The 19,547-nt window shown below is 37.3% G+C and overlaps 1 protein-coding gene across 4 annotated transcripts in view; it reads right to left on the bottom strand.

Annotated features, from left to right (window-relative positions):
- Nucleotides 1-19,547, bottom strand: part of LOC131034032 (phenylalanine--tRNA ligase beta subunit, cytoplasmic) — a 106,315-nt gene that overhangs the window by 30,953 nt on the left and 55,815 nt on the right. For all 4 annotated transcript variants that reach the window (XM_057965377.2, XM_057965379.2, XM_057965376.2 and 1 more), the window contains 2 exons: nt 18,539-18,652; nt 18,245-18,355 (listed from right to left, as the gene is read on the bottom strand). In XM_057965377.2, the coding sequence (XP_057821360.2) occupies nt 18,245-18,355; nt 18,539-18,652 (225 nt within the window). The remainder of the gene's footprint in view (nt 1-18,244; nt 18,356-18,538; nt 18,653-19,547) is intronic.

Genomic DNA, 19,547 nt, shown 5'->3' with positions numbered 1-19,547 from the left:
ATATTTTAAATTTTCCGAGCTTCAAACTTCATACATTAAGTCCGGCAAACCCTGACACAGCTTGTCTTCAATCAAAAACAAACCCAAAAGATCAATTTTAAAAAGTTGTCGAAAATATAAATAAAAAAAAATTTAAAAAAATTAAAAACATATGAGATGAGAAGTGACATTTTTGCATCTTTTTTGTCCAAATCTCAGCTGTTCCACTTAAAGAGAAACACTTGCCTCCATGAAATTGGTCTACATGCTCCAAGAAAAGCTTTTCATACTTTAGTTACTTCGATCCATTGCAGCCTAGTTGGTTGGAGGGTGAATTGGATGGATGTGAAGACGACCTTCTTGAACAAGGAATTGAAATAGGAAATTTCATGGTACACATTGAGTAGTTTTTAATGCTTGATAAAGATCATCTATTTCGTAGGATCATAGATGGCAAACTCTACCAAGCCCTTACCGATTTTTTACCGAGCAAAATAATCACCATTTGAACTCACCAAAATTACTTGTCGAGTTTTTGGCAAGCACTCGCTTAGTCAAAGCAAAAAAATTGCTGCAAGCGGACAGAACGTGGGTCACGTCAAAAAGGTCATTAAAATGTCATTAAGCAACTTTTTGAAGCAGTTTCTCCCCTCTAAAACCTCCAACGTCCCTCCCACTTTGCACACAGCAATGACAATGCTCTTGCATCACAATGAGAAGATCTCAAAGGGTATTTTGACAAATTTGAAGAACAGGTCAGTAAATTATTTTTTTTCTTTTTGCTTTTTGAAGCATTTTACTTCATGTTGGCTGCAAAATCCAACATCTAGGTTAACAAAAATTTGTCATTTGCTAAAACTCAGTAATAGTTTTGCATTTTAATTCCACAAAATTGGATTCATCGCCATTTTTTGATCATTTTTTCTGATCTTATAATGAATTAAAAGTTTTTTTAATACAAAAGTTAATTTTTTTTTTTAACCATTTTTTTGGAATAAAATGTTTAAGATTATATGCTGATTTTTAGTAATTTATATTGAAATAATATTAATTTTTTTGTATTGAAAAATTAAAATGTAGTGCTTTCACTTTCAGAAATTCTGGTGTAGGTTAAATACATCATTCAAAGGAAAATAGAGAGTCTTTTGGATCAGGTTCAGCCTCAGGCTCCACCCAATTAATGTCGCCACTAATTACAAACTCTCGTCCTGCTATAGCTGGATACTGTGCTTGGAAATATGTCATACAGGGACCAATACCTAGGACATTTGTTTGCATGAGATGTGCAAACTTATATCATGGAGGCATAAATTGCCTAAAATATCACCTTGCAAGCATTACTCATCATGATGCCAAACCCATCCATGGAGTAAGGTACTTTTTCAACCCCCATTCTTTCTATTCAGATAGCTTCTCGTATTCTAATGGAGAGGTTATGGAGGGCCTCACGACATGCATTCAGAGGATGACAACCCAAGTTGAGGTGGCCATCTACTAGTAGGATGGAGGTTAAGTCACAATCTTCTATGCCAAGCAAGGAGCCACAATAGACTCCAAGGATTAGAACCTCAGCCTCTCCCAAAGTTTTCACTAGATTAGGAAAGGTGTAAAATGTTGTATTTTCATTTTGTCAGCTATCTATTGTACCAGCCATCAGGGTTCCACATGATGAAGCAATTTTGTAATCAAATTGTATTCAAATTAATCAAATTTGATAGAAAACACTTTTGTACTCATTTATAGCCTCACTGGATACATATTGTCATTGAAGTTTGCAAAAACTGTGTTTCTAAAGAGATTTAAGTATTTTTTTAAAAGACATGAAATGAAAAGTTGGGACTCCCTCAAACATGAGATATAAAAGGGAGAAGAGAACCTCATTTGAGAGGGTCAAGATAGAGAAAGGAAGAAGAAAGGGAGCATGTAAATCAAGGAAAGATTATCAGAGGTAGAAAAGAAATGGGAAATAGATAAGGAAGTAGCTCTCTCAAATGGAAAAAAATAATGAAGGGTTGTACTATTTCAAAGGGGGGAATTGTGAAAGGTTGCGTCTCTTATCAATGACCATACATGATTAAGAGGTGTGACCTCTCCCTCACATTGGGAGATATAAAGGGAAGAAGGTTCATTTGACGAAGGGATTCAGGGGAGATCAATCTGGAGAAAAATATATTATTCTCAAAGGCAGCAATGAAAAGTGGTGACTCAATTCTTATGAAAGGTGGTGCCTCAATCCCTATGAAAGGTGGTGACTCTTTCACCAATAAAGTATAAAGGAAGGTTGCGTCTCTTATCAATGACCATACATGATTAAGAGGTGTGACCTCTCCCTCACATTGGGAGATATAAAGGGAAGAAGGTTCATTTGACAAAGGGATTCAGGGGAGATCAATCTGGAGAAAAATATATTATTCTCAAAGGCAGCAATGAAAAGTGGTGACTCAATTCTTATGAAAGGTGGTGCCTCAATCCCTATGAAAGGTGGTGACTCTTTCACCAATAAAGTATAAAGGAAAGATCATTCTGTTGATTTTAAGATCAGATTAGATAAGCAATAATTCAAACACAATAACACAAAATGTACCCTGGGAAAACCTTCCTCTTGAAGGTGAAAAACCCAGCAAAGAAAGATGTCTTTATTATTTTAATAGTCCCAACAGATATTACAATGAATTTACTTCACACTTGAAGCTATGGGATGATACAAATTCACCCTTGATAGAAGCAAGAAATCCGAACTACTGTATATCAGACTGTGTAGATAAATTCCGCCTTCTATCTTAGATGATCTGCCTTGAGAATACACAGCTGTAATGTGAGATCAATCTGCAGATGGAGATGAATACACAAGACGTAATCAATATGAAGTATACGATCTGCCTCAGAACAACCTCGAACAGCAATGAAGAAGACACGATCTGCTTGCTGTGGATAGCACAAACTGCTGAAGATAATAATATATTCATCCGATGCATTATGGACAAGATCGATCTTTATACCTATGTGAAGGTGTTACCAACCAAGACATCTCCTTCATCAAGTCGGCTTTGAAATTGACCAACGCACCTCTTCATTAGGAGCGACTTATATTCTAACCAACACGCTTTAGGGATTAGTTAAGTCATAATGAACACGTCTTGTTCAAGGTGGTGGGTTAGATAAATACACATTAGAAATCGATAATTATTAGAAGCATACTTTGTAAATGTGTAAGGCCGATAGGCCATTCACACATTTACCAACTGCTACGTCGGCTGGAAGGTTTCGACCATAGCTACTGCATTAACACATTCAACTTAGAGCGTAGGGAGGAACAAGAGAGCAGATCCAATATGCAGATCTGCAAATCAGTAATCAGGAGACTTATAATTGTTCAACTCATTGGGTCTAAATCAAGATATTAAGTTGACAAGTTACATTCCCAAGTATAATCTAAACCCCATTTGAGAATTCGAGGGAAAATTGAATAAAATCCCAATAGGGGACATTACAACTACAACATTGAAATTGGCTTATGTTATACTTCTGACATTAGTGACCTAGGCCTCATATGATATAGCTTAGGAGTAGAATTTTGGCTACATAACCATTTAATTTCCGTGGCTCAAGTCAAGTGTGGTACAAAACTTTTGGAAATTTTTTGCATAACAAATTGCGGACCTTCCACAATGTGTATGCAGGTCAAACTAAAATTGTTAGCCTATGACAAATCATCACTAAACAATGAATCCATGTGACAGCCAACAAAACCAAAGCTTGTACAATGACAGGCAGCAAAACATTTGTTGAGACATAAGAAAGATACTCTTTACTTTGGCATTCTCTATCAAAGGACAACAGATTTCAGATTTATGGGGTATAAATCACTGATTGGGACATATTTGTCGATACTTGGAGATCAACTACTGGCTGCATTTTCTCCTTGGGTACAGCTGTTGCGTCATAAAAGAATAAGCTTCCACACATTGTGCCTTTCTTTTGCATTGAAGCAGAAAAGAGAACAGTTGTCAATGCCAGTTATGAAGCATTATAGCTGCATAAACTACTTTGTGATCACCAACTTGTGCACTTTGCATATGAGGTTTGCATTATTTGTTCTGTATATTATTACACTTGAATCCTTTTTCACAAGGACTACAAATAGTTTTTAAATAGACATTGCATGCGATTTAATATTGCAACACATGGCAATCATTTAGAATCTTGATTCGTCTTCCAAACAAAGGGCTATTGTTAATTCTCCCATGCATATTTAACACTCAAGCCAATGTTTTATCCAAAATCACATACTAATCTTCTATGTGACGTTTTTGCTTCGCCATTGGTCATATGTCACACACCCAAAACCACTCACTTCATTCAGCTCTCTCCTACATTGGTTGCCAACATCACTGTTCACTAGCACATAGCCATCAAAGACCACCAACCTTTGAGGGAAAACGAGGAAAAACTAAGGGAATTTTTCATAAAACAAAAAATGGAGTCCTAATAGTTTTTGGAAAGGAATCGGAAAATTCAATCAAATGTGAAGATATAATATGCATCAACTGGGATTCCATGAAACCAGTACTCTTTGGACAAGTTTCTACTGTCTCAAAACTCCAGAAAAAAATTATATATGCACTCAGAAAATGATCATTGCCTACGATCTTGTTGAATCTATTCTCTTTTCAAAAAAGCAACCTTAACAAAGGAAAAAAAGTTGCAACCCAAATCCAAATGAGATATTGCCACTCCTTTGCACACCTTCTAAACAACCAACAACAACAAACTATGAGATTAATGACACATACTATCAAACAAATACTCGTACTCCACATGCAAAAGAGAGAAAATCGATATGTGGCGGTGTCAAGTATTAGAAGCGCCAACAAAAAACATCACTATTAAGTGGAATTCTCCCATAAATTAGTTTAATTATTGATAGAAAAGATCAAAAGCATCACCTTTATTTATGCACCTCTCAACAAGTCAAATTAGGGTAGGCCAACCCATTAAGTCTCTAGCCCCAATACAAATAAGGTGGAAGTTACACATTTACACATGCAAGATACACATAACCCCATGGTATTGCCTAATTAAAGGTAACTTACAGAAATCATGTCAGATAGGATGTACAACAATTAATTTGGTAAACCGTAAAACCAATTATACAGGAAACCCTTTGTTTTGATATCATACTATGCTATAATATCTGTAATGTTTAAACTAGAATGGGCAAGAGATACATTGTTTGTTTCTATCTATGTTGCCCATTGCTACAAGACAATTGGCACCCCCACTAGATGAGACAAAATCAAAGACAGATGTCATTTGTCAACAAGCTCTAGAAGAACTTCAGAATTACTTGTCCCCAAAGGTCACCACTTGAAGAAAAGAAACGGGCACCTTTAATGAGGGTATTGAATGAAACGGAAGGATATTCCTTGATAGGTTTGGTATATCTCAACTTCCTTGAGTGAGCGTATTGAATGAAGTGAAAGGATATGCCTTTATTGGTTGTGGGTCTATCCTCAACTAGTTGAGATATTGGCATTAAACAATGAGAGGTAGAATGGCTAATGAAATTTGTGTCATGAAATATAAATAAAGAGTTTATAAAAACCAGCATCAAAATTCAAAATCTACGATACTTGGGTATGGAATTGCAGAGCAATAGGTTTGTGAGCTTGTTTACACAAGGAAGTCCCTATGATGCCTTCTATCTATTTTTTTAAAATAAGAATGATACATTGCATAAACAAACTAAACCCTAATAATAACACCAAAACTGAATTTGATTAATAAGGAATAATAATATATGCCAAAATACATCAACAAAATGATAATAATAACGTGGAACTAATTAGAAATCAAGCATCTAGTGGAAGATCCTTCCCCAAATCAAAATTGATGCTACTATATTAATGCCACCCCAGCTGCCTCTCAAATGACTTTGCCAATAGGAAAGCGAATGCTTTCAGTTCAATGAAATCCCTAGATGAAGTTGTGCATAAGATACCAAAAGGATTTTGTCCCCAAATCTCTAAATCCAAGGTTTTCCATCCTTGAGCCAATAGGTAAGCTCTTCTTGCTGCAAAAGCCCACTCTAGGTCTGAAAATATGTGAAATGGGTATAGAATGAAAGCCTCAAGATCGGGCAGCCTCTATTTATTCATTGAAATACTCCAAACCTTTAGCTCCTAGACCAAGGGTCAATAGAAATCAATTATAATTGTCTTTTACTTGATAAGATACTAATATCACTTTAGAATATGTAATTTTAATGTTAATAATCAAGTACCACATAACGTGGCGCCAATGTCATAACATTAAATTACCCAAGTAGCCATTAAACAATGACCCCTAAACAGTAAATCAATCATAGTTTGAGAACTGCTCACCAAAACAGACCTGAAATAAATCATTATGAACAGCTGACTCACAGCGGAATCCATTAACAAGTTGCATGACATGTCTAGTCCTTAGTAGCCCTCCAAAACCCCTAAGAACTAGGAAACGGTTTTACCCAAAGAAACGGGACTCGGACTTGGCTTGGACTCGGCAAGGCCAAATCGGACTCGGACTCGGACTCGGACTCGGGACTCAGAGTCAGACTCAACTTCAGACTCGGCTGGACTCGGGAAAGTGAAAAACTCAAGAAATTTAGAGATTTTTAAAGATTTAAAACTTGTTTTAGGCACCCTTTATTGAATACACCTTAAAGACACAATAACATCATCAAACTCGGCTCATTTGATTACATACACAAATATACATCAATCACATAAGTATAAACGCAAATTGTAGCTGAAGGAAATAACAAACATAGATATATAAATATTGTCAAATGTACACAATATTACAAAACTCGTGGAATAAAAAATCCATGTCATCATATGATCATCATCAAATGTTTCATACAAATACCAAAGGTAAATACAACTACAAGCCTATGGCTCAGAGGAGCCTATATGGCAGCACCCTCCGGCCCCGCCCCCTGCGAAGGCGTCTAAGGTAGGTCCTGGATGATTCGACAGCCATAGCCTCTCCTCGTGACACCATGCCATGCTCACCAACATCAGGAACATCTGTGTCACTATCTGCCTCTGAACCTCCTGTCTGTGCTCGTGCTCTTCGCTCCTCCTCTGCCATGGCTACAGTCTCAGCCTCTATATCTACCTGGTCGATCCAATCAGTGTCAGACTCGGAGGTTAAATTTTCCCTACTTCTATCGACGCAATTTCCCCCCATATTTTTTGACGGGGGTTTGGGGGCAGTGCCCTGCGAGGCCAAAAAAACTTATTATTTAATAAAGGCGTCGGGTGTTATTTTTCTATTGGCTGACATGTTGTAACCCTAATTTTTCTCATTCTCAGGTGGAGGTTGTAGTGAACAAAGACGAGACCACTCATTTTAAAAAAACTTTTTAAAATGTTTTTTTTTGTCATTTTACTTAACCCAGGCAGTAGCCAAGTTTGGGGCTCGGGACTAGCTGAGTTTGGCGAGTTTGAGCCAAACTCGCCAACTCGGCAAGTCTGGCGAGTTTGCTCGCCACACTCGGACGAGTCCGAGTCCCAGTCCCAGAGACTCGGCGAGCATGGCTCAGACTCAGACTCGCCGAGTTTAGGCGATTCATGGCAATTCCTATTTCTTTGGTTTTACCCCATGCATTTATAATGGACATGTACACTTAAAATCTTTGAGGGCATAAATACTGTCAACAGTAAACAAGTGCAATTAGGGTAAATCCCCCATGAGAAGACTAATGGTGTGGGTCCCACCTCCAACAAGCCTCCTAAAGTTTAGTATATGGTCCAAAACTCATAAAATACTAGGCACAAATAAAAAAACCAATCCTCACCAAAAACCCATAGAGAAAAACAAAAATGGGCTCGCAAGTTCCATTCATGTTGACTTAGTAGAAAGGGAACATTACAATCCCTAGTTAGATTCCTATGTCGAAACCCTCAGAATGCACACAACGAGCTCATTTTGTACAATTTTCAATGTCAATACACACTAATATCCCCTACAACTAGAAAATCTAAGAAACCATAGACTTTAGAAATTTAGAAACCTTGTCAAGCATTTCCAAATATTGATTTCCTAATTTTCAAAAAATATTTTGAAGTATTTTGCAACTTCCTTAAGGTTTTGATTTTTCAATACAAACATTTCATTTTGGAACCACCCATACCGTGCCTTCTTATTACAAAAACATTGTAGTGGTTTGCTCTGTTAGAATAATATATCTCTACGTAGTTAATGGTCAAGTTAGTAGGTAGAGGTTGTTAGACATTTAAAATGTCTACACTTGTAGGTAGTTAGAAGTAGGTAATTTCTTTAATATCTACAGTACTTTGTAATTACTTTATATTGTAATCTTTTCTCAGTTAATACATAGCAATTTTTACCCGTGAATCTTTGATTTTCACATGGTATCAAAGCCCAGGCGACCAGAAAAATTTGGTCTTCTAAAATTTCAAAAGGAATTTTTAAAGCTTTTGAAGTTCTTCTATTTTTGTTTTTTATGCTCTAAAAATCGCGGATTTTTTTCTAGAAAAAAATTGAGGGTTTTTGTTTTTTATTTTTGTGAGTCTCTCTCATGAAAAATTCAAACCCTTTTCTGCAAATTCGTGGGGTTTTTTGCTGAGGAAAAACGAAGGGTTTTTCCAATGTCAGATTTTCTCACAGAAGCTTGCGATTTTGCTCGACACGAATTTCGCATTTTTCTGCTCTGCAATTTTTATTCGCGTCGCTCTATGTTTTCTTGGTGGCGGCCGCTTTTTATTTTCATGTCTGTGCTATCTCAAACCCGCACATCATTTTTTTCTTTTACTGAGAAAAATCACGTCGGGTTTTTCTATTTGTACCCTTTGCATTTCGCATCAAGTTTGTTATTTCCGGCAACAACTTCTCCTTTTCCAAAGACGGCTACTTATTTTTGCAATTTCTTCTTGTTTTGGACTCAATTTTTGAGGGTTTTGGGCCAAGTTCTCGCTTCTTTTTTGGAAGTTCTCTTTGCCCTAGCTAAGGCGTCATTTTATCTCTGATTTTGCGAATTTTTTGAAGTCGATTTTTAGTATTTTTTGAAAACGCGACCTGCGGCTAGGGTTTTGTGATTATCTCCTTCATTTCAAGTCAGAAAAATATTTTCATTGCAGATTATTTGTCAATTTGTCGAGATCTCTTCTGGGTTGCTTTTAGATTATTCTAGGTCTTCCAAAATTTTTACCTCGAAAATTGTGCAAGTGGGTGATACCGAAATTTTCTAGATTTTGTCTTAAAAAATCTGCATTGGTTTTAAACCTCAAAATCCATGCTAGGGTTTCAATTTCTGCCTTAAAATTTGTCCTACAGGACTTGTTTTTTGTTTCAATGCAGTGGTTTTTTTGTGCCTTAACCAATTTGACCTCAAGAACGTGATGGCATCCTTGACAAATATAATGCTCAAAAGCAGCCAAAAGTTCAACGGGAAGAATTACAACACCTGGAAGCAGCGCATGCTTATGATCTTTGAATATCATTGTCTGGCAAAAGTTGTTCTCGGCACCATCTCTCGTCCTACCACTGCTGGAAAAGACCAGGACAAATGGGATGAGCGCAACCGTGAAGCAGTGATGCTCATCAAACTCTCAGTGACTAACGATCAGCTGCCCCAAGTGTCGTCAGGCAAGACAACTGCTGAGATCTGGAAGCACCTGAAGGATCTCCATGGAACGTCAAATAAGAGTCGTGCATTCTTTCTTAAGAACATGCTCTTTTCGATAATGATGGACGAGAAGACCAACTGGAAGCTGTTGGTTGAAAAATGGAGGAAGAAGATATGGTGCTCATTACTCTGAAGAGTCTCCCATGTTCATATGAGCATTTCATCGAGACGCTGAAAATCACCTCCACCAATGTTGATCTCAAATTTGCAGATCTTTGCAACAAGTTGCTACAACAGGATCGTTGGAGACAATAATTTGGGAGCAGTACTAGTTCCACCTCCACAGAGCAAGCATTCTCTATCAAAACATCTGCTAAGAACAAAGGGAAGGCTCAATCTTCTCAATCGAAAGGCTCTGGTTCTTCTCAGGACAGCAAGAAGAAAAAGAACATTTAGTGTAATTATTGTCATAAAAATGGTCACATGAAGGCTGATTGTCAGGTTCGATAGGCTTCTAAACAAAAGAAGCAAGGAGGGTCTGAACAAAAGGCAAATGTCGTAGAGCACTCTGAGCAAAAAGAATCTGCATTCTATGCATTTATGGCCAAAAGAGCTGCAGATCTAGAAAATTCTTCTACTTGGCATATTGATTCAAGGGCTTCTCGGCATTTTACTCATCGTCGGGATTGGTTCACCAAATATGAACCATTCACTAATTCAATGATCTTTGGAGGAGGCGAAGAGTATACCGTTGCCAGTAAGGGCAATGTTCAGATTCACTCTAGAGGGAGAAATTTAATATTTCTCGATGTCTACTATGTTCCACGCATGGAACATAATCTTCTCTCCATTGGCTAGATCATGAGGCATTCTCCCCAGTTGGATGTTGTTTTCAGTTCATCCACCTACAACATTGTTGATAGGGTGACTCGTACTCCAATCACTATGGGACTTGAGGATCATGGCCTGTATAGACTTGCTGATTCCGGTGATTCTCAGGAGCACGCTGTCGTAGCCAGGAATAATTCCATCAACAAACTTTGGCACCAACGTTATGCGCACTTGAATGTGCACTATCTCTCTCAACTATCTCGAGAGGGTTTGGTTGAAGGTTTGGTTGCTGGTCTACCTGAGATCCAAACTCAAAATCATGGAGTTTGTGGAGCCTGTCAAGTTGGGAAGCAGCATAGGACACCATTCTCCGATGGTGATTCTTGGCGAGCCTCCAAGGTCCTTCAATCGGTTCACGCTCATGTATGTGGACCGATAAACACTCCATCCGTTACTAGGTCCAGGTACTTTTTATTATTTGTTGATGACTTCAATCGGAAAATGTGGGTGTATTTATTGAAAAATAAATCAAATGTGTTCACTACATTTCAGTTGTATAAGGCCTTAGTTGAGAAAGAATATAGTTCTCAAATTGTCACTCTAAGGTCAGATAATGGGGGGGGGTTTTGTTTAGCTGACTTCTCTACATTTTGTGCTACACATGGCATTAAGCGCCAACTCACCACACCATACACCCCTCAGCAGAATGGTGTCGTTGAACATAAGAATCGCACCATTACTAAAATGGCTCGTTTTATGATGGAGTATAGAAATGTCCCCAAGAAATATTGGGCTGAAGCAGTTTATATTGCAGTCTACCTCCTAAATCAGTCACCTACACAAGTCGTTAAGAAGATGACTCTAGAAGAAGCCTGGTCAGGACGTAGGCCTAAGGTGGGCCATCTGAAAATCTTTGGTTCTACAGCTCATGTATGGATTCCGAAAGCCAAGCATGTCAAGCTGGATTTCAAGAGCGAACAACTTATGTTTATTGGTTACTGCAACAATCACAAGGCATACAAATTGATTGATGTGGAGACAGATCGTCTCATATTTAGTCATGATGTTGTGATTGATGAGACTACTAGTCCATTTCTTCCTACTACCAGTCCTGCAGATCAGCCTATGAAGGTTTCTAATGAGGGTGTTTGTCTTCCTCTTGGTTCCCCTGATGGGAGGGCTTTAGAGCATTCTGACTCTAAAGATGAGGAGTCTACCGGTCATGATATAACACCACCTGATTTTCCTCAAGACTCACATCCAGATGACTTTGTTCCAGAAATCACAGAAGATGTTGTTTCTCCTATTGCAGATGTTGGTACTTCTACTCTTCGGCATAAGTGGTGGGCCAAGACTATCAGAGATCTTCATGATGATGAGCTCATTGAGGGCAGATCAGCTCGCGGGAAGAGCAAGCAGCACAACACAGTCAATTTTGCTCTTATGGCCAACATCCACAACATCTATGAGCCTCAGACATATTCAAAAGCTAAAGGAATTCCAAAGTGGGAAAAGGCTATGGAGACAAAATACCATAGCCTTCTAAAGAACAACACTTGGCTTCTTTCTGATCTTCCTCCTGGGAAGAAACCTATCAGCTGCAAATGGGTTTATAAGGTCAAGTATCATGCAAATGGTACTTTGGATAAATACAAGGCCAGATTAGTTGCTCGGGGATTCACATAGCGGGAGAACAATGATTATGAGGAGATCTTTGCTCCTACTGCCAAGATGAGCACACTTTGTCTTCTTCTCGCTATTGCAGCCCAGTTTGGATGGAGAGTTCATCAAATGGATGTCAAGATTGCCTTTCTCAACGATGAGTTGCAGGAAGAAGTCTACATGACGCAGCCTCCTGGTTTCACAGTTGTCGGCAAAGAGCATCAGGTATGTAGGCTTGTGAAAGCACTCTATGGACTGAAACAAGCTCCTTGTGCATGGTACTTCAAAATTGATCAGCACTTGGTTGATCATGGTTTTTAGCACAGCCCTTCTGACAGTAATTTGTATGTCAAACCCTCTAGTGATGATATTCCCTTTCTTGTAGTCTATGTTGATGACTTGATCATTACTGGAAATTCAACACATTTGACTGTCGCACTCAAACAAGAATTGTGTCAAGCTTTTGACATGACAAATTTGGGGCTTCTCCATTACTGTTTGGGTATTGAGGTTTGGCAGACAACTGATAGTATTTTTATCTCTCAGTCTAAATATACTCGAAGTCTGCTTGACAAATTTTGAATGCAAGATTGTAAACCTGCCTCCACACCTATGGAGAAGGGGCTAAAGTTGTCAGCCAACTCTGATTCACCTCCGGTCGATGAAACGACGTTCAGGCAACTAGTGGGCAGCCTCATCTATCTCACTGCCACTAGACCTGATCTCGATTTTGCAGTGAGCTACATTTCTCGCTTCATGACAGCTCCAAAAGATGATCATTGGGTTGCAGTGAAACGAGTGCTAAGATATGTGAAGGGCACTTCAGATTTTGGCATTTTGTATGGCAGATGCAAGGATCCAACGCTGATTGGTTATACCAACTCAAATTGGGCAGGTTCCGTGGATGACCACAAATCCACTTTTGGGTATGTATTCAGTTTGGGTACGGGCGATGTAACATGGACCAGCAAGAAGCAACAGGCAGTGGCTCTTTCCTCGATTGAAGCAGAGTATCGAGGAACAGTTAAGGTAGCATGTGAGGCAGTTTGGTTCCATAGGATGCTTTCTGACATGCACATGTCACAAGCAAGACCTTCTCCCTCGTACATTGATAATCAAGGGGTGCTCAAACTGGCCAAAAATCCCATCTTTCATGAACGCACCAAGCATGTCAAGCTTCATTGTCACTACATCTGCAAGTTGGTAGACGAAGGATCAGTTCAGCTACAGTATGTTCCGACAACAGATCAAATTGCAGATATTCTCACCAAGTCTCTGAGCCTAGATAAATTTGTCAAATTCGACAACTTGGTGTTGTTGACAGATTGACCATTAAGGGAGGGTGTTAGAATAATATATCTCTACATAGTTAATGGTCAAGTTAGTAGGTAAAGGTTGTTAGACATTTTAAATGTCTAAAGTTGTAGGTAGTTAGAAGTAGATGATTTCTTTAATATCGACAGTACTTTGTAATTCCTTTATATTGTAATCTTTTCTCAGTTAATAGATAGCAATTTTTACCAGTGAATCTCTAATTTTCACATCCTCTAATTTTAACTACATTTCCAATGTCCACATAAATGACATCACGGATTCTTTATGATTGAAACTCCTTCAATTCTTTAAAAAGAAAATCATTTTTTTAAGTCATGTTGGCATCTTATCTTCGCTCTATTGTGGTGTCAAAAGGCAATGTACTAGTTGGTGTGCAAGTTAATATTCAACTGATGATGATCCAAGACATTCTCACTATGATGCTTTCTTCTACTTAATTTCCATGCGGAACATGTCCACTTGAACATGGGTCATGTCCCTCCCTCCATAAAACACAAATTTGTAATATCCTGATGAAAGAGTTGCACAAGGATAAGACTTGAATCCAATGGAAAATTGTATGAAATGTCTAGTCCCCAATTGCTCTCTAGAAGACCCTACGAAATAGGAACAAATTTCCCCAAGTACTTGTAATGAAAATACATACTTAAAAATCTGTAAGGGCATAAACAATGTCAATAGCAAAGAGGTCTCCCGAGGGTAAATCACTCACAAGAAGACTAATCATGAGGGTTTATACTCAAACCTACGTGCTAAAATTACGAAAATGTCCCTAAAACAATAGGAAATGATCTAAAACTCACAAAAACACTAGAGACAAAGGAATGATACAAACCCTCAACAATATATAATTCTTTAGCAACATACACTTCTCTAGTGATCACCCTCATCCACCAAATTAGATCAAGTCCAAACCTTGGAATGCCCAAAATGAGCTAATTTGTACAATTTTAAATGGCACTATACACTAATATTCCCTCCAATTCGAGAATCTTGGGACCATTCACTTTAGAAGTTTAGAAACCTCATTAATAATTTTTAAATTTCAAAAAAAAATCTTAAAATATTTTCCAACCTCATTTAGGTTTCGAATGTTTCATACAAAAGCTCATTTTGGAAACACCCACATTATACCTTCTTATTACAAAAGCACTATAGTGGCTTCCTCTAATTATACCTACATTCCCAATGCCCTCATAAATGCTTTAAAGGATCTTTTATGATCATGCCTCCAACAATTCTTTGAAAGGTAATATTGGCTTCTTACCTTCCCTCCATTGTGGTGGCAAAAAGCAATTGCATAAGCTACTTTTGACCCAATGATGAACCAAGATGTTCTCATTGTGATTGTCCTTGCTTCACTCAATTTCCCCAGGGAACATGTCTGCTTGAACATGGATCCTATCCTCCTCATCCTATAGCACACAAATTTGTAACATCCATGCGAAAAAGTTGCATAGAGATAACTAATTATTGAAACCTTGTCAAAAAATATATATGGCTCAAAGACCACTTCCCATCCAAAGTAGTTGTCAAAGAAAACTAATTTTGTCAAAAACTATAAAGCCCACTCCCTCCTCCCTTAAAAACAAGAAAGCATCTTTCCCTATATTTTGAGCATACTTTTTTCTAAAAATCATTCCAAATTGCCTACCCTTGCAATTTTGCATTATGTTTTGTGCTCACTTTGGTATATGTCCCCTTGTGTGTTTATAGGCTCATTTTTGCCCTTGCATTAGCGTTTTTCCCATCCATGGTGTGAAGGCCTTATCTTGTGAGTTCTCTTTCTGTCAAGATGATGATGCATTTATGTTAGCCTTGTGTTTGTCCAGTGTCTTGTTATTTCTAGAGCTCAAACCGGCCACAGATAGAAACTTGCTCAATGCACTAGCGTCTTGTAACAATTTCTCATTTAGCCATCATTTCTAAACATTTTGCCACTTGTCACCTTCCCAGGTCAAGGGAAATGGCTTGGAACATATCCAAACAATGTGTCAGCCTCATCTCCTTGCCTCCATCTCATTTTTAAATCTAATCTCAACCCATCACCTTCTCCTTCCAACTTTGGCTCTTGTTGGACTTCCTTTACACTCTCTCAAGAATTCTACAACACCCGTCCACATTTCACCTTCAATTCTTTTGTTTCCTTGGCTTATTCAAGCCTTCACAAGTGATATTGTTCTTATATTTTCATTATTATCGTTTCCTTCATCGTTTCTTTGATATTGCAACTTCTTTTTGATGTGCTCCTAAGCACCTTGGGATCTTCAAGTCCCTTCCCTCTCTTTCATCCTAGTTTACACTACTTGTACGATCAAAACTCTAACCATTCTCAAACACAACTGGAATAGGAGCACTGACACACTAATTTATTTTCTCTATCTAGGTTAAAATGGGGGTAAAAATACCAAAGTAGGGGTTTGACCTCAAGGCAAATGCCAAACCAGCCCCAAACAATTTTTTTTCTCTTCTTTCCACTTGCAAGTATTCTAAGAACACTCAATCACGAGAAGATTTCAAAGGTGCTTTCTTGTTTATTAGATCACTTCGATTATTCATTTAAATAATGTAAATCTTGTAATTTGTTGCATTTCTTTATCTATTTCATCAAATAGCATTGCTTTCTAGTTTTGCAAGCTAGGTGAACTATTATATTGAAGATGCAAATTTTCTAGAAAATCTTTAGTATTCTAGCCATACTGACAATGCTTAGCATAGATACCTGTACAATGTTCTGGTGTCCCAATTTTCAAATTTCCCTCTTTTCGGTCTTGTAATTTTGTAGAGGTCTTGTAATAATCCTCTAAAAATCTTTATCCAATTTTCAAAAAAATAATATTGTATCAATTTCCCTTAAGCCGTAATTAGATAAAACTCTTTCATTTAAAGTACTTCTGGGATTGTAGATTTATTTTGTTGAACAATAGTAAACTATTCCCAATCCTAGTGTAAATTACTGCAATTTCTTTAAGCTAAATCATAATTTTTCCTCTTTTAAAAGTATTCCCCCTAATGGCAATTTTCTCTCTGACATCCTCATCAACCAATATGGATGGTTCAAGAAAATATCAAGTTCCCTACCATGAAAATTTTATGAATGTACATATATTTTAAAGCAAACCAACTCTAAAAGCACTAGTCCAAACTTGTCATATTATGGGAAAAGGTCTATACTTGATTGCTTTATGCTTTACCCCTTAAGATTGCATTCAATATGATACAATGCCATCAAACCCCAACTTAAGAATTGTAAGTCACTTGATATCGCTCATGCTTGGCTTTGTACTTCAATTGAAAATGTTTAAGTCGTCCATGCACTTTTGGTGCATCCAGTTTATCATTTTTGTGACCATCACAGCCTTATAAATTCTGCACTCTACATATCCTAAAATGGAATACATTGTCCAATGAGTATACAGCACAAAACTTGGAAAAGTCTCAAATGAAGACAAGTAAACCTATGGATGAAAAGCTGTTGATCTTTTCAGCTTTGTGTCCATCCTAATCTACATCCACAAATCTTTACAAAATTAACTCAAGAATCAAGAGATCCAACAACATCAATGGTTTTGGAAAACCAAATTGAACCCAAACATGCTCAACAATCATTACATAATCCTCTGTCCTTATTCAACTTCTTGGAGGATATTATTTCACCCATATAACTAAAATAATCCACAATGACGAACAAATAAATATTAACTTTCAAGGTCTGAGGTAATGACTCGTGGATATTAATACCTATGCTCTCCCAAGCTCAGTCAGGTACTTCTAGAGGCGTATACAATCCAAACTTCTGTAAATCGGTTTATTGATAATGTCAAACACACATACTCAAATGAAGCTACCCGCATCTACTTGTACCTTTTGCCAATGCACATATTTCTGTAAGCTAGAGACAATTTTGTTAAATTTAAATTGTCCAACTTCTGTTGAGGTGTGGGCCTGTCTACTGAGTTAAATCGTAACATCTACTTCTTTTATGCACAATTTGTCCATATTATAGAATAATCCCTATTTATGAAAATACTTTGTTTTTTGTACAGGATTTGGCATGCCTTCTTTTTGCGATGCAAAATACACTTCAAGAAGTTTCAAACCTCCTACATCTTGGTGCATGTATTCCTTGTGACTAAACGGCTCCAATTGCATGATGCTGCCTGTAGCAGGTATCATAGTCTACAGCAGTTTTGAAAGATTATGAGAAATCTTATTTGTTGTCCCTTCCTTGTATGTAACCAGCAAATTGAATTGCTGGAGAATACCCATCCATTTGAAGTGAAGCCTACTGCAACTTATCTGAGTTTGCAAATATTGCAATGGTGGTTATCCATGTGTAACATATCTTCCTTTACCCAATAAATACTGTTTTAATTTTTTCAAAGCTTGTACTATTGCATACAGTTATTTGCCACAAGCAAGATGGTTAGACTTCTGTTCCCAAGGATAACTCAAAGTGATAACACACCGGTATTATTCCTTGTGTCAATGCTGCTCCCATCTCATAAAGTAGTGACTATCTCCTTGAACTTTCAAACTACACTTGTTCAGAATATTGCTTCTATGGGTGTCTAGTTTGAAAATATATTCACCAAGCTTTGCTTAATTGCCTTGACTTAAATTTTCATGTACTAGCTTATTATTGCAAAAAGATTATGGTCATTAACCAATCAATTAGCCATATATATCTTATAATTTGGATACTATTGTACCTGGAAACAAGCCATAGGTATTAAAACCATCATCGAATAACCTCCATATAAAAATTTCAATTGAGATAAGAGTCTATCATTTCAGCCATACCTCTAACCTTATCAAGTCACTGACATGATTCAAGCACTGTTGCTTCCCTTGAGTTAAGGACTTCGGCTTGGTCTTGGGAATATTATTAAACCCATAAGCAATAGCCACATCCTGTTCCACAAAAAACAACAAACTACTTTACCATTGACAAACACAACAAAAAAATTTCAAATATAAATAAATTATAGAGAATTTCTGCATAATTTCGTCAAATATGGCTCCAATAAAGTTTTAATTTTCCATTTAACAGCAATTGTGAAAGTAATTACAGCAATGAAGTGCTCAGAGAACTACCTCCATTATATCACACTTATGGAGAACGTCACTTCTTGTCGGTGGTATCGACACCAAGATATTAGAATTTTCACTTATGGAAGGCAACTGCATCTTGTTCAATAAACTTATTGCCTGTTTTAGGAAGTTAAAAAAATACATATTAGTATTTGACCTTCATTAAGCAATATATCTCATTACCCCAGCGAATATGGGTCACTAAATCGGTATAGAAGTTAAAGCCACTAAATTTAAATTAAAAAAGAGTTCTTCGCTTCATGAAACCAGAAAATAAAAGAAATATGTTGCATCGAAAGACAGTAACAATTGTATCTAAAGCCATTCAGTTACCTAATATCAATATGACCCAATGCCACCATCAACTACATATACTGATAGTGATGGTGTATGCATATTCATTGGGGCTTCAATATACAACAACAAACAATCCCTGTGAACTGAGAGTCTGGGATTTTCCTTTTGGAAACAAAAAAAAATTGCTAAAAAATCCTTCAAAAACCATGTACTAAGACATTATTCAGCGGTGAACTAGTGCATAGTTTAACAGTATATGACTCTTTGGTTTCAATATGTCTGCATGCTTAACAAGATCATTTCCCTAAAACATGGGAAGTAAAAACATAGTTATAATCATGTTAAGATGAAATAATATTCTACAGTACTTGGTTGATCTTGTAAGTGCCAGTACTAACAGAGTGATTACACAGCCTTCTTTAGCCTAAAGACAGTGGCTTCAGCAGTTTCACAACAGACGTGATGATTACACTGTTCTGCTGAAAGAGGTATTCAAAATTCTGCATTTTTTCTCTTCAGTGTTCAGAGTCAGGGTTTACAATTTTTAAAGTTGACACTCGACTGGCCTATTTTTGCTAGATTTTCAAACTTAGCAAATCGAGATAGCATCTGCAGTTAACAATAGTGATGGCAACGACAGTAATTCCAATTGGAGGCATTGCACATGAGCTGCAGAGGCAATGCCAAGAATGGTGGTGTCCAATTATTGTCCCTT

The sequence above is a fragment of the Cryptomeria japonica genome, chromosome 2, assembly GCF_030272615.1.
Source record: "Cryptomeria japonica chromosome 2, Sugi_1.0, whole genome shotgun sequence".
Taxonomy (NCBI): Eukaryota; Viridiplantae; Streptophyta; class Pinopsida; order Cupressales; family Cupressaceae; genus Cryptomeria; species Cryptomeria japonica.
Note: the sequence above shows the minus strand (reverse complement) of the source record. Positions and strands in the feature narration are given on the sequence as shown.